At 50.3% G+C, this 16020-nt stretch overlaps 2 protein-coding genes across 2 annotated transcripts; both read right to left on the minus strand.

Annotated features, from left to right (window-relative positions):
- Window positions 1-6: 6 nt before the first annotated feature.
- Window positions 7-5195, minus strand: GALK1 (galactokinase 1). Its single transcript, XM_010950754.3, has 8 exons — window positions 4963-5195; window positions 4028-4217; window positions 3454-3573; window positions 3118-3253; window positions 2816-2997; window positions 504-654; window positions 253-415; window positions 7-155 (listed from the first exon to the last, which is right to left on the minus strand). The coding sequence occupies exons 1-8, from the start codon at window positions 5125-5127 to the stop codon at window positions 84-86; spliced, it is 1179 nt and encodes a 392-aa protein (XP_010949056.2). The 5' UTR covers window positions 5128-5195; the 3' UTR covers window positions 7-83.
- A 7294-nt stretch (window positions 5196-12489) lies between these two features.
- H3-3B (H3.3 histone B) lies at window positions 12490-14876 on the minus strand. The gene is made up of 4 exons (XM_010950753.3): window positions 14723-14876; window positions 14121-14258; window positions 13844-13997; window positions 12490-13755 (listed from the first exon to the last, which is right to left on the minus strand). Exons 2-4 carry the CDS (start codon window positions 14246-14248, stop codon window positions 13627-13629), a joined length of 411 nt encoding a protein of 136 aa, XP_010949055.1. The 5' UTR covers window positions 14249-14258; window positions 14723-14876; the 3' UTR covers window positions 12490-13626.
- Window positions 14877-16020: the final 1144 nt, after the last annotated feature.

Genomic DNA, 16020 nt, shown 5'->3' on the forward strand with positions numbered 1-16020 from the left:
CAGGTATCATAGTCAGAGGTACAAGTTTATTGAACACCCAGACTGAAGGGCAGGCCTGCTGTGTGCTGTCCTGGGCAAGGGCCTCACAAGCGCAGAGCCTTGGCGCCATCAGCAGCCTGGGAGAGGTAGAAGGTGGCAGTACCGCTGTACTGCTCCTGTGGGAAGGAGGGAGGGATGGGGTGGGATCCAAGCACAGCAGGGTCCTAGGAACCCATCTCTCCCCCACAACCCCCACCTCCGGCACCTGCCCACCTGGATGTGCCGCATCACCGCGGAAGCAGCAGAGGCCTCCAGCAGGGTCACCGTGCAGCCACCGAAGCCACCACCCGTCATGCGGCTGCCATAAACCCCGGGTGCAGACAGCGCAGCCTCTACCAGCTGATCCAGCTCAGAGCAGCTCACCTCATAGTCGTCCCTGCAGAGGAAGTTGGGGGCCTTGAACCGGCCCCATCCAGCACAGGGGACACAGCTTGTGCTGGGCACACCGGAGGAGGGGGTCTCACCTGAGCGAGTGGTGACTCTCCACCATGAGGCGGCCGAAGGCCCTGTAGTCCCCACGGCTCAGGGCGGCCGCTGCCTGGGCCGTGCGCTGGATCTCACCCACCACGTGCCGTGCCCGCCGGAAGGCCTCCTTGCTCATCAGCTCTCTGCCAGCTGAGGGGGAAAAGGGGTCAGGAGATCCACTGAGTGGGACACAATGCTGTCTTCAAGAGGCCAAGACAGCACAGGAGGGAAGAAAAGTTCTGCTGGGGTTTATGCTGGAGTAACAGTGGAGCCTCTGAGGGCCAGGGCTCCACCCCAGGTGTGTCCAGGGCATGCCAGGGACCCAGTGGGCTATCCCACCGGCTAACGCTGAAGAGGGCAGAGCAAGAGCAAGCTGAGTCACTAACGACAGCCCTGAGCCCCAGGGACTTTGAAACTTAATGCCGGGTGCCAGAGAGGTATGGGAGCAGGGGAGGGACGGAGCTGAGCTCTAGCTGACAAGTGACTGCCTTGAGCAGCAGGCCATGCTGGGAGAAGCGGGTGCCAGGAGCCCAGCCGGCGGCTACTAAACAGTCAGAGCCCACGAGGGGCCTGATGGGGGAGGAATGAAAGGAGGGGAAAGAGACCAGAGGCAAGGGTAGGAAATGGAACAGAGAACTCAGGTGACTCTGAAGTTTCAACAGGAGTGACAAGGGTGAGGAAGTAACAGACAAGGGGAAGAAGGGTGCCGAGGTCCATCGGGGGTCAGGAGAAGGCTCCAGGAAATAGGGGGCTACAGGCTCCCGTCTGAGAACTCAGTGGGGTAGTGGCGGTCGGCACTAAGCACTGGGGACAGCCTGGGGCAGGCAAGGGCCGAGAAACAGGATGATGAACAAGGGGGAGGGGAGGGTTCCGTGGGGAACCCCTGGGAGAGCTGTCATAGTAGATGGGCAGGCAGATTCAGAGGGTTAAGAAATGAGTAGGGGGAGGGTATAGCTGAGTGGCAGAGCGGATGCTTAGCATGAATGAGGTCCTGGGTTCAACTCTTAGTATTGCGAATAAAAAAAAAGATATGAGTAGAGATGAGAAACTGGGAGCCATGAGCATTAGGGATTATTCCAAGAGGGTTGGCAATGGGAAGGAGACTCCATTTTAGGAGGTAAGAAAACCAGGCCTGTTTCAAAGCAGAAGGGGAGGAGCCAGGCAGAGAACAGGAAGGAAAGTGCGGGAGAGTGGGTGGGGGTGGCTAGAGCAGGACTAGAAGTCAAGAGTCCCTGAGGTACAGGGAGGCCCCCAGGAGTGGGACAGAAGGACTGAGGTGGGGAGGAGGGACAGCAAAAGTGCTCAAGTGTGAAAACCTCAGCCAAGGTCACCTGCACAGGGCAGGTCTGAAGGTGATGGTTCACCAAAAAGGACAAGACAGTCCCTGAAATGGGCACCTGCACACTGCCCGGGAGGGCACGGCTGCAGCAGCGCAGCCCCACAGTTAAGAGTACTCCTCTGCCTGTGTTCAAGTCTCAGCACTGCCACTTACTGGACATTCCCCATCAAGAAAATGGGAATAGTAATAATAATATCTGCTCTACAGAGTTATAAGAGAATTAAATGAGTTGATATTTATATGACCTTTAAACTGTTAAACTACCTTCCAGGCCATGTGTATCAAGATACTTCAAAATACATGTTATCTTTTAACTCTGTGCTTCTACTCCTAAGAAAATGCAGAGAAAGACATGTATAAAAACACCCATCACAATAAAAAAAGAGAGAAAACAAAAAAATTCATCACAGTGTTAGGTGTGATTATCAAAAATGGTTAAGTAAATCACAGTGCATGTGTTTGCTGAAATGCTACGTAGCTTTAAGAAGCCAGTCTCCAGAACTGTGAAAAAACTAATTTTTGCTGCTTAACAAAAAAAGTCATGCTGATGACAGGCATAGGAAAGGCATGATGACATGGCACAGGAAAGGTTCTGAGATAATGTTAAGAAAAGGGCAGGTGACAAAATTGTATATACTCAACTTTGAAAACACAGACGTAGAAAAACATGGAAGGACATAAGCTACAATGCTGGCAGTGGCTACCTCTGGGGAGTGCTCTTAGAGTTTGTTATTTTCCTTTTTGTACTTTTCTAGATTGTCCACGGTGGAAACTTAATTCTCATATTAGAAAAAGCGATATTGAGACTTCAAGCAGCTCTGGAGTAGCAGAGTCAGGGGGAGCAGGCAAAGCCTGGCAGAGGTCCCTGGAGGTGAGGGGTGTACAGCAGGGTTGAAGCCACACCAAGGCCCCGGCAGCCCCCGTGGGGTGCCCAGCCATCTCCTGGACAGCACGCACTCAGCCAGCTCTCACCCTCCAGCTCCTCCAGCTGCACCTCCCGAAGGCTCTCCTTGCCCAGCGCCCGGGCCACTTCCTCACACTGGCGTCGCCGCAGTGGGTATTCACTGGAGCCCAGTGAGTGGCGGACATTGGAGTTGGTGATGAGCACAGCCAGCTTGGGGTCCGACAGCGGCACCAGGCTTGTCTCCAGGGACCTGGGATGGAGATGGGGGAGATGACAAGGCTAAGCACCTGCTTGCCGCGCCAGGCAGGGGGCATGCTTCAGCCAGGAGCTCCTGATTCCAAGGTGGGAGGATACGAAGGGAACCCCTGACCTGCAGTCAATGAGCAGCGCGTGGCCTTTCTGCCCCAGCAGTGCGATGAGCTGGTCCATGATGCCACAGGGCACCCCTGCGAAGCTGTGCTCGGCCCGCTGACACACCTGGGCCCGGGCAGCTATTGCCCCCGAGTCTGCAGCACAGGGTGAGGTGGGAGGCTAGGGCCCAAGATGGGGCAGTAGGGGTAGGCTGGTGGGAGCAGCATTAGCTCCAACGACCCTCCAGGGAGATTCCCCACCCACCCCCGGAAGCCACAGTAGAGGGAGGAAGCTCTGATCACAAAGAGACCTCAGGGAAGGAGGGCTGGGTTAGGGGCCAGGGTCTAGGAGGTACCTGGGCAGAGCTGCTGCAGGAAGGTATACGTGGCCACTTCCAGGGATGCTGAGCTGGACAGCCCACCCCCCAGGGGCACTGAGCTGACCACCACTGCACTGAAGCCAGGGAGGGGGGCAGCTGCAGGGGAAAGAATGATGGTAAGATGGATCATCTGGGAGCATGAGCGCAGGAAGGGTATGTGTTCTGCTATGAAGGGAGACAGCTGCCTGGCAGCTCCTTGCACAGGAGTTTCAATTGTCAGAGGCCACCAACCTACTAGGTCAAGGGGTCTACCGCCCTCCATCCTCCTACCAAGATTCCTGGGACACAGTCTCCTAGCTGTCCTCCTGGTTTAGGGCCCTGGGGGTCAGCAGGCTGGGGCTCAAATCCCGGCTCCTCCAATCATGTAATGGGCAACCCAAGGAAGGTTCTAGAACCTCTCGGGGCATCAGTTTTCTCACCTGTAGAACAAGGATGCTCCACCCTGCATGGCTACCCTACAGTGGATCAGATGAGCTAATGAGCTTTGTGGCTGAGAAAGCCTGGTACTCCTGGTACTAGGGCGAACTTGACCCAGGCCTGGGCCCCATACCTGGGTAGTGCTGAATCACCCCCTTGACATAGTTGACCCAGTGGGGGGTCCCTGGCTCCAGTGGCCGCTGGGTTGTGGGCAGTGGAAACTGCAACCGCCGAGGCTCATCGGCATCCTCAGAGGTGGTAAGGAGGGAGACAAGCCCATCCGCCCGGGGGCTGCCCACCAGCACGGTCACAAGCTCCAGAGCCTGGCAGGAGAAACATAAAGTCTGCAAAACTTCCAATACCAAGGTTCTGAGGGATGGCAGGCCTCAGAGACAAGGAGGTAGCCTCCAGGAAATGGGGAGTGTCTCAGGGAAGAGCCTCAGGGCTCATCTGGCCTTAAGGGCTTTGGGTCCTGCCCCCACGGGTCTTCAGGGGCAGGGCTAGTGCAGCAGGAGTGCAGATTTGGACTCTGCCCTGACCACGAGCTCCCGACTGTGGGGCGAGGGGGAGAGAGGGCTCAGTAGGAAAACAGAATCAAAGGAGCTCGTCTGATGCCTTCTCATTACGGTGTGACCTCAGAGGGACCGTATTCACTCGCAAGCCAAGCTTCAAGGTTGGATGGAAAGAGCCTCAGGCTGAGGGAGCCACACAGAGAACCAGCTGTGTGACCCTGAACAGATCACTAGCCCTCTCTGAGCCTTAATCCCCTCCTCTGGAAATTTAAAAGGGCTGGACCAGGAGGCTTAGGGCTACTTCGCCCCGGTCTACGTTTGGGCCACCTTCCGCATTCCTCCACAATCTGAGGTGACTCGCAGGGCAATGGCAAGGTTCAGGGGTCCACAGCCTACTTCCTCGCGGATTCCCGGAGTCCTCCCTTCCAACGTGGGAAATGCCCAGTCCTAGGGTCTCTCCCACGTGCTCGCCCCCAAGCCCAGCGAGGGTAAAAGTTCGGCGCGGCCCGCCCAACAGTGCACGCGGGGAGATGGCGCCTCCCGCCCAGCCCCTCACCATGGGCAGCACCAGGCCCTGGTTGTAGTCCGTGTGCTCCCCGATGAGGTTGACGCGGCCCGGTGCCGACACGGCCAGCTTGGGCTCGGCCCCGAACTCCTCCAGGAAGGCTCTTCGAGCCTTGGCCAGCAGCTCCTCAGCCCGGGGCTGTTCCGAAGCGGCCATGACGCTCACCCTGCGGCTCCGCCGGGCGCAGACGGGTCGGCGCGGGATGCTGGGGGCGGGGCCGCGCGGCGTCGGCTCACATAGCTGCACGCGCAGCCCCCGCCCCGGCCGCGCTGGCCCCGCCCCGGACGACGCTCTCGGCCCAATCCCCGAGCTGCGCGCGCGGGGCGGGCTCCGGCGGGCTTTGGGAAAGACGGCTGGGCGCCCACCGGGCTGTGTGTCCCTGCGTGGTATTGGCCCGGACTGTAAGATCTGCTGCCTTCCTTGACCCTCATGCCCCTCTCTGTGCCCACACCCACCAACCCAGCCATCTACTCACAGCCAGAGCAGTAGAGCGGGCATCCAGCACACCTGGGTTTCCCAAAGGGATCTCCTGTGTCCTGAAGTCCTGTATGATCAGAGATCACCAGCCCCTGATCTTGGATCTCTCAGTGGGTGACCTGGCACTCAGTATAAATAGAGATAAGGAAAACCAAGTTTGGTGGTGACCAAGGAGTCACTTTCCTTAGGCTTTTCTAGAGTGGACCCACTGTCCCAGATCCTGGCAATGAAGTGAAGGAGGGTGACAATGGACAGCAGTGGGTCCAGCCCCTCCTGGGAGGATCTCCTGCAGCTGCCAAGGTGCCTTCTCAGCCCAGAGCCTTTGTCCCAGATTCTGGTGTCCAGAGTCTGACACCAGCCACTTCCTCTCTCACCAGCCTGCATCCTAAACCTTCAACTCCTGCCTGGATTCCTGTTCACAGTTGGTCACCCCATATGAAACCTTGGAGCAGAAAGGCTGAAATGTAAGCAGACTATCTGGGATTTAGAGTGAAGGCTTTGTCGAGGTTTGTGGCCACAGCTGTAGCTTGAGGTCTGCTCAGGGGTTTGCCCCAAGAGTGGAGAACTGCAATCAAGTTACCTCTGAAAACTCCTAGAAGTAAACATAGGGGTGTGCCTCTGTGACCTTGTACTTCATCAAAATAAAATACTTTTGTGCACCTAAGGACACCATCAAGGTGAAAAGACAAGCCACAGAATGGAAGAAAATATTTGCAAAATCATATATTTAAGGAACTTGTGTCAAGGATGTATGAAGAACTCTTACAACCCAACAGTAAAAAAAAAAATTTTAAATGGGCAAAAAAAAAAAAAAAGAGAGAGACTAAGTCTGAGGACTGGGGATCAATAAAGAAAAGGTTTAAAAGCTTGAAAAAAAATAGGCAAAAGATTTGAACAGACTTTTTTTCCAAAGAAGATGTACAAATTGCCAATAAGCACATGAAAAGATGCTCAGCATCATTAGTCATTAGCAGTATGCAAATCAAAATCACAGTGAGATACTACTTCACACCCACTGGGATGGTTCAAAAAAAACCAAAACAGAAAATAACAAGTGTTGGTGAAGATGCAATGAAGTCAGAACCCTCATCTACTTCTGGTGGGAATGTAAAACAATTAAGCAGTTCCACAAAATGCTAACCATAGAGTTATCATAGGATCCAGCAATTTCACTCTAAATATACACTCACGAGAATTGAAAAGATATGTCCACACAAAAACTTGTATATTAATATTCATAGCAGCACTATTTGCATTAGCCAAAAGGTGGAAACAACCCAAAGGGATAAATGGACAAACAAAATGTGGCTTATACAGTGGAATATTATTCAGCCATAAAGAGAATGATAGTGATACCTGCTACAACATGGATGAGCCTTGAAAACATTACGGTAAATGAAAGAAGGCAGTTACAAAAGACTACAAATTGTATGATTCCATCCATATGAAATGTCCACAATAGGCAAATCTATACAGACAGAAAGTAGATTAGTGGTTACTTGGGACTGAGGGAAATGATAGCTGAGTACCAAGTTCTCTTTGTGGTGATGAAAATATTCTAAATAAACATATATGTGAATATACTAAAACCACTGAATTGTACACTTTAAATGGGTGAATTGTGTGGTATGTGTATTATGTCTCAATAAGCTTTTTTTTTTTTTTTTAAACTGGGAATGAAAACAATTCCAGATTTCATTGATGGACTGCTCCTTTTGATCTTTTTCTTTTTTTTTTTTTAATTTTTTCTTGGAGGGGAGACAATTAGGCTTATTTATTTTTGATGGAGATATTGGGGATTGAATTGAGGACCTTGTGCTTGCTAGGCATGCACTCTACCACTGAGCTGTACCCTCCCCCCCTGCTCCTTTTGAGCATTCCTCAGGACAAAACAATGAGCGGCCCTTGGGGCTGGCTGAAATGGAATTAAACTCACAAACCATGCCTCCCCATGAGGTAGTGATGTGGGAAGCATCCCTTGCTCTGAGAATCCTTTACCCTCCTCAGCCTTGGTGTCCAGCAGCCCTGAGCCCAAATCTCTGCCCCTACTATTGTGTGAGCTCAGTCAGATGATTAGACCTCTCTGTGCCTCAGTTTCTCATCTGTAAAATGAGGCTAGTGTTTCCTTCCCAACAGACTATTATAAAAGGAACCAAATGAGGTAATCTTCAGAGTGCTCAGCCCAGCCCTGGCACTCAGTAAGCACAGAATAAATATTTGCTATTACTATCAATCATTCATTAATACAACAAACATTACCGGACTCTCCTGCAGGCAACTGGCCAGAGAAAAGCCTCGGGCTTTCAAGCTTTGATTGGGAGGCAGTCATGATCTGACTCCCCATCCCCGACTGAGATAAATGCTATGATAGTGTAATAGTAAAGAGCTTTCAGAATAAGATTAAAGAGGAGGAATTCTGACCACTGGGCAGCCCACGCCCTTGTGTTTTATTTCCATTGTTTTATTTTGATTGAAAATACTGGTTTTGACCATCCCTTTGACCTGTCTTTATGCTTTGTATTGTTTCCGTTGTTCTCTGAGAAACTTAATTTGACCCAAGAACAAATGCTCCTGTTCGTTCACCCGGACTCTGAAACATTGATTGCACTTGGGAGACCTGTTTACTCTCAGTGTTTGAATCTCATTTAGCATGTTACATGAAATTTGTTGGAAAGGAAGTCTGTCTGTGACTTTTGACCCTGCCTCCCATTTCCTGGCCAGATGTCACAAGATTAGGGGGAAGGTGGCACCTTAAAGGGGACACTGCCACCCAAGGTCTGTCCTCTGCTTTGCTGCCCAAAATACTTGTATCAGAGTAGCCAGAGCCAAGTCTCACACAGGACTGAGTTGTCATGATAGAATTCCCGGTAATATCCACCCCCAGGGATAAATGTCCAGTGGCAAGAATACTACCTGTGCCAGCTGAGTGCCCGGTGACCCAGGCAAGCCTAGAAGTCACGAAGGCATGTTTGTCCAGGCCATGGCAAGACCTGGCCCACCACTGAGGACAGGTGTTCCAGAGGCGCCTCTTCTCTTCCAGACTCCACAGCTGTCTCCCTGCCCAGTTCTTAGCCCTTGGGCTGTCCCTGCTAGACCCGGGCTTTCTTCACAGGATGAAGGTCTGTGTGCTTCACGCAGCTCTGGCACCTCCACTGCAGATGGACTTGGTCCCACACCTCCCAGGCTAATATCTACAGACACAGTGTCTGACAATGATTGCTCTCAGCAGATGGCCCAACCTCTCCCGCATCCTGAGAGGATCTTTTTGTTGTCCCAGAGAGTTAGCCTATCTCCTGATTTGGGCCCTCTTGGCCTTTCTGTAACATTGCTGATAATAGCTTCTGTAATACTGATAATACTAGTATTGAGGTTGTGGGCAGCCCTGGGATCAGAGCTGAGATGCGGCCCGTAGGGCAGTACTGCCTGCTTACTATCAGTGCCTATTCTGATTGGTCACTGCTCTTCACTTCTGTTGTCAAATATTTTTAAAGGCACCAGACATTGCACAGATTGTTTCATTAAATCCTTATAAGCCTATCGGGTAGGTACTGGTTTTATTCCCATTTTACAGATGAGGAAAAGCAGCACAGATGGTTTAGGGAACTCATCCAAGTAGGACAGCTGGGCCTTGAACCTGGGTTTGTCTAACCCTGAGCCTGTTCTCTTAGCAACCACCCGAGGAGCACCCTGACCTGCTTCAGCCTCTAGTCTGCCAGCCTCGGCTTACTAAAGTATTAAGATCCAAAGCTCAGCCTCTGAGTAGGGAACAGGAGGGGCAGCTGCTCTCCTAGACCCCTGGAGCCCCAGTTCCTACCTGGAATGCTCCCAATTTGGAAGCCAGGCTAGTAACCAATGCTCTTGGGAACCTGACTGACTCTTTGCCACTTGTGCTGGGAGCAGATCCAGCCAGCTGTGCTGTGGGGCTGCCAGGGCCATTTGGGTTGGCCAGCAAACACGCCTGGAGTCTCTGCTGTGGGCCAGGCACAACTCCAGAGGTAGACTGAGGCCCTGCCTTCGGAGCGCCAGGAGCTTCTTGTCCCTGCTAAGAGGGGCCAGCTGTAGGCCTTGTCTTTATTTGGTACCCCCACTGTGTCCCTGAAGTTCCTGCCCTGTAGGCTGACCACCACCCTGTTGATGGCCAGGCAGGGAGCAAATCCAGACTCAGGAATGCAGCTGCGGCTCTATTCCTGCATCTCACACTAGGCACTGCAGCTGGCCCAGGCCTCCAGGTCACTGGGGATGGGCAGGAGACTGGCCAAAGGCAGGGCACTGGGGAGGGAGAAGCCCTTAGGCTGCAGCAGGATCCTCAACTACATGATGCCTGGGCCTTGGACCCAACCCTATCCTGTCCCCTTGACTCAGTGCTAGGCAGTGAAGAGCTTATAGGAAAGGTCCCGGGGCCCAGTATGTCCAACAGAGGGCATGGGAAGGGAGTGGAGGTTAATGGAGACTGAGCACCTCCGTGGGGACGTGTGCAGTCCCTCACACACCCCTCAGCGAAAGGCAGCTCGTCCTAAGCCTGCAGCCCACCAGCCTCCCTTTCCCAGAGGCCTTCTTGTCGCTGGTACCGATGAGTCCCAAGATGGCCTTTTTCCCATTCAGCCCACTCTCCCTTCCACTGTCTAGTCCGAGAACCACAGCTTCCTGAAAGGGAGCTGGAAGCTTCCAGAGAGAGGACCCCAGACTCTGACTGCCCAACCACACCCTTCTGTGCTCTTTTCCAGGTTACACGTGGCCTTAGAGCCCCTCCAGCAGCCTCACTTAAGCCCCTCCGCTTGCTTCTCACTGAAGCTGAGATGACAGCAGAACCTCTTAGCTTCTTCCATGAGAAGGGCAATGGGGCAGGGGAATAGGGGTAGAGGGTCCTCTCACTGAGCCTTGCTCATTTCCCAGGCCTGCTGACAAAGGGGTCAGGGAGCCGAAAGTTCAGCCACCTGGCCCGAGAAGGTCATCAGCCTTTTCCCTGGGGGTGCTGTAGGATTTGGGTTAGCAACCTGCGCAAGTGCCTGCTCCTCCTTCCTTCCTTCCTCAAGCTTTGCCCTCAGGAAGGTAGCTGGAAGCCTGGCTGCTTGTGCTGAAGTTGCTGGCCAGAAGCCAGGCCCAGCAGGATGGAGCTGTTGAGGCTGGTGACATCCCTGAGGAATACCTCGAGGAAGATGAGACCACCACTGGGGTGAGGGAAAGAGGAGGCTGTTGAGCTCAGGGAAGGCGCCCCCAGCTCAGCTGAGCTCTCCTATCAGTGCCTGGGGTGGGGCTGACGGAAGTGCAGTGATTACCTGGATGAGCTGATTGTTAAGTGCTCCCAACCCAAGGGATGGAGACATAGGGGTGGGGACAGGATGTCCAGGGTGGGGGCTCACAGTTCTGGTACCCAGTGGACCACAGTGGCAGAAGGGTGCGATGAAAACTACACCGCATCTTTCTCTGTGGCAGGCTAGGCTGACCGTGGGCCTGAAGCGTGGATCCCTGGCCTGCTGCCACCGCTCCCACCACAGGCTTCCTTTCCTGCAGAAACTTAAGACCAAGCCCAGGGGATTCCTGCTGACCGTGTGGCAGACTAGACTGTGTCCATCCCCTGCTGCCCTACCTGAAGGTGATCCAGAAGGGGTCTGCTTTCCACCTGCTGCAGTCTCCAGCCTCAACACCTGACACTAGGCAAGCAGTTGCTTGCAGGGAGCCAGGCAGGGGGAGCCCCAGTGGAGACCTGAGGAATGCACTCCCCCAACCCCAGCCGAGTCATAAGGCAAGACTTTCCTGACATTTCCCCATAGAAAATTTAATGAAAAATACGTTATCATCATTATTAAATGATATTATCAAATGAAGACCATTAACAAGAAAGTCTAAACTTCAAAGACTTTATTTGTCTCATCCATCAAGGGCTCGGACCTCCATCAGCTCCAACTTTCGCTTTTCTCCTTACAGTCTCACCACCTACACCAACACATATATGGACAGTTTCCTAAACTAAAAAATACTTCTGCCTCCTGGGTTAAAAGTATGCTCGAAGTGTGGAAGCTCAAGTTGCAGTTTTTAAGCAGCAGATTCCAAGCTGCCCAATAAAATTCCTATATTGGGGAGGCTGACTGGGGAAAGTTGTTTAAGTGTCAGCCACTGGAATGATAACTGGAGACTCATCACCATAGCTGTTCCGCCACTTGTGCTCGGACACTGCCAGACTCCACAGCACATCACATTATTTCACGATCTAGGATTTCAATGTCCTTCACAAGCAGTGTGAGTAAACTGTCAGAACTGGGGACTGTTCCAGAGCTGGTTATGATGGACCTTGCAGAAAACCAGTTCATTATATTGTACTGGTTTCTACCTTTGACACCTCATAAAAGCTCATTAAGTTACCAAGATTCCCAAGCAGTTTCTAATTTACTTCTCAATAGTAAGCCCCTTGACCCTTATGTTTGAAACTAATCCAAATTAAAAAGTATTACAACATAAATGTCTTTCTACAGCTACTGACTTCACATCACACAGAACACTTTTGTCTGAAGATAGGTCTGATGATGGGTGTGGTTCCTGTGCCTTTGTCTTGCTAACATCACACACTATGCTTCACTGGTGGCCAACACTTGTGAAGAAAACTAGTTACATACTTAAAAAGTGGCTCAGACTAACAATGAATTCTACATCTGTGGGCTTGAGTTTAAACAACTTGCTGTATAGAGAGATCTATAAACGTGCCTCACAAACAAGGTCCGAAAACAGCTGGCAAGTATGAGTCTTAGAATTTCAAAAGAAATTTACTTTCCTTGGCCTACACTGCACCTTGAATAAAAGTATTTTTATTCGTGGACAGTATGGGGGAGTGAACCATACAATTGTCTTAAACCTACAATGCAAATATGGCAGTAATGACTTTTTCAGAGCAGAAGGCTGTTTACATGCTTTGTTATGTATTTTTGTAAATAAAAGTTTCCTTTGACTACCAAGCAAAATCTGAAATGAGCTAAACTCAAACTTCAAGAACCTAGATGATGAATATACTAAAGCTTTGCACACTCAATTTAGGTTTTTCACACTTAGTTGAATAAACAAGTTTATTTGTAAATTTAGTCAACACACATAATTGACCTAAAAACTTCAATAGAAGGATTAAAGTTTAAAACCACTTGGAAAGCCATCCCTATGAAGTGATTTTCCCAGGACCTTATACCAGATGACACTATCTTAACTGGCAGAGGTTCCATAAACTGGAGCTGTGTGTCCCTCCCCCACAGCAAGTTTACCCTAAGGGTTATAATACAAACTCCACAAGAAAAGAACTTCGGTATAATTTCCCTCCTAACAGAAAAAAACTCAACCTAGTTATGAAACCAATCACAACACAAAGCTGAACTACTGTATTAGTAACAGATGATGCTGGTGTGAATAACTCGTATTATATTCTAGAGCCCTTATAAATAAAATCCCCTGTTAGTGTTTGCATTATCAGCTAGAGGGTTAATTAACGTGGTAGAATGAGGACTTATGCAAGGTACAATGCGCAAAGCATTTTACTACTATGAAAACAAGTGCAGTCAAGTTAGGAGAAAACCAACTGGACTCTAATACACACATCTTAATGACAAGACTCCCCACCACATGTGAATGTAAAACATTTAATTTAAAAATGTTGACACTACAATATATAAAATAGCTATTATAAATGCACATAGTGTATTCTATAGCTGCCAGGTTTACTTTTTTTTTTTTTTTTTAAGGAAACTGTAAGTTACACTGTGGTTAAGACTTGTATCTTCACCCTTGAAAAAGCCCACATTCTATCACAGTGATGTATGGTCAGACTTAACAGCCCCAATTGTTAAACACTTGGATCAAGTCATAACCAGTTTTATTGCAAAAGGACCCTGTACACATTTATCAATTCTAGTACCTTAATAGCTACCCAACAAGTCATTAACATACAGAAACATGCATCATGAGAAGCAAGAAATATCACCCATCCCTTCTGCATATTAGCAACTTGTCACTCCTGAGCAACAGTGCTCACATCGCTGAGGTCTGTGAACAGTCACTTTTCGCATTCATCCTGAGTGAAAGATGGAATGACTTAAGTACAAATGCAACATATTATAAACAATTTCTTACAAAAAAAAGTCACAAATTAAACCAAAGTATTTTACAGAATTTACTACAAAACACCATAAAAACTGCCTTCACTTAAGCTCTCTCTCCCCGTATCCGACGAGCCAACTGGATGTCTTTGGGCATGATGGTGACTCTCTTAGCGTGGATGGCACACAGATTAGTATCTTCAAATAAACCCACCAGGTACGCTTCACTAGCCTCCTGTTGAGGACAAGAGCCACACTATTAAACTCTCTTTGGAGAACCACACACAAGCCCTCCACCCCTGCTACAGCCCTGGCTTCCTTACCTGGAGCGCACCAATGGCGGCACTCTGGAACCTCAAGTCAGTTTTGAAATCCTGGGCGATTTCCCTCACCAACCTCTGGAAAGGAAGCTTCCGGATCAGAAGCTCGGTCGATTTCTGGTAACGACGGATTTCTCGAAGCGCAACGGTCCCGGGCCTGGAGCGAGCAGGGAGCGAGGCGTAAAGGGACACCGGTTAACTGACATCGCCGAGCAAGCACTACGAAGCGTCCCGCTCGCAACGCGCCGCCGAGTCATTGTTTTCCTTCCGCACTGCCTACCTGTAGCGATGAGGCTTTTTCACCCCGCCGGTAGAGGGAGCGCTTTTTCTGGCAGCTTTAGTGGCCAGCTGTTTGCGGGGCGCTTTCCCACCCGTGGACTTACGAGCAGTCTGCTTGGTTCGGGCCATTTTCTTTTACCTGCATAAGACATCCGTGAGTCCCGGGCCGTGGGACTCGCCTCCCGGGGGTCAGACGGAGAGTATACAGGGGGACACCTGGCGTCCCTGTCCTACCGCGTCCTCGAGCCCCACCGCGGGCGGCAGACGGCCGAGGGCCGCCGCCGCCTCCTCCCCCTCCCCTAATGACTCAGGCTGCGAGTAGCAGCAACCTCCCTGGGGGGGGGGGGCGCGGGGAGGAGTCACTTCCCTTCCTCGACGGGCGGAGGCCGGGCTGGCCGGAACCCCGCGTTGGGATCTCTGAATCACCAGCAGGGAAGAGGCGGAGACGCGGTTCCGGAACAAAGTCCCAGGGGAAAACCACCCGACCCCACAGCCGACGCGAGCGGCCAGAGCAGCCCGCACCAGCCGACACTCAGCTCTCAACTGCCGCGGCACCAAAGGCTGGCAGGACCCCAAGTCGCCGGTAAATCCGAGGACGCTTACTCAATGCCGAAGTTTTAGGCCCCTTCTTCCGCCGCGCCGCTTCTACTGCCCAATGAAGAGCCGCAGTCGTTGAGCTAAGAAAAGCAGCTCCTCCAACGAACGACCAAACCGCTCTGCGCTCCAAGCCCCCCCGATGACTCCGTTTTTATACCCACGCTTCACGCTGCGTCTCTGCGTCATAGGGCCCTAATTTGCATACACCAACGACTTTTTCTATTGGCTGACGCTGTCGCCGACGCGCTGACATCCCCCGACACAAAGGCCGTGCTTCGGCCCCGTTCCCTGATTGGTGAATATCTAGACCACTGATTGGCTGTTAAAGTGGCCTAATGATTGGATGAATGCAGAAAGGAATGGACGAATCAGAGCTTAGCACTAAACGGCTCTTCTGATTGGATAAAATGGAGCTATGTTTGGATCCTTCCCTCGGTTCCAAAGCTCTACAATAGAAAGTCAATGCAAATGAATTGCACTGGTCTCTATCAGGACTTAAGAGTCGGGATTGGAAGGAGCCTAATCTTATTTGCATAAGGCTCAGACAATGCAGGAGGAGAGGTTACTTGAACGAATTTTTTGTAAATATTTTCCAGTGTAAAATGAAATATGTTCCCAGTGATTATTTACTTTTCATTAACATTTTGATCGTTAGATAGTAGTGAAAATGAGGAGAATTCAGTAAATCATGTTATTTTACCACGTATTTTATATATTAGGCATATACATTTTAACCAAAAAGCAGTTGCTTGTTTGGTGGGATGGGGAGGGGCACATAATAGATACAAAGAAACAAATGTCAATAAATGTTTTATAAGTACTATTTTGTGTATTCTTAGGACATCACAAAATACTTTGTGATTTCAATATGCTTAGAGTTACAAAGAAGTGACCTACTAAGTAACATATTTTTTAAATTATGTAATTCAACTGAAGGAAATGACTACAGCCAGAATGGGAATAGTCCTAAAACAATATTTGCATATCCGTAAGAGTAAATTAAACGTGTTCCCTAGTATTTAATGGTATGTATTACTTTTTTTTAATATATTACTTTTAAAGAAACATGACAGATGTATAAAAATGATAATCCTCACCTTTGCCTAAATAAATACCTTGGGTGGATTTCAATATTTAGTTATCCAGATGACTCAGTTACATAAAATATCAAAGCAGGCTTAAGGTTAAGACCAGCCAAACAAAGCTCAGAAAATTGAAATAGAGCCTTGGGCATTCTACTCCACAATTAACTCTTGGTTCGCCCAATATTTTAAATTATTAAAATAAAAAAGCCCCCAAACCAG

This window comes from Camelus bactrianus, chromosome 16 (assembly GCF_048773025.1).
Source record: "Camelus bactrianus isolate YW-2024 breed Bactrian camel chromosome 16, ASM4877302v1, whole genome shotgun sequence".
Classification (NCBI taxonomy): Eukaryota; Metazoa; Chordata; class Mammalia; order Artiodactyla; family Camelidae; genus Camelus; species Camelus bactrianus.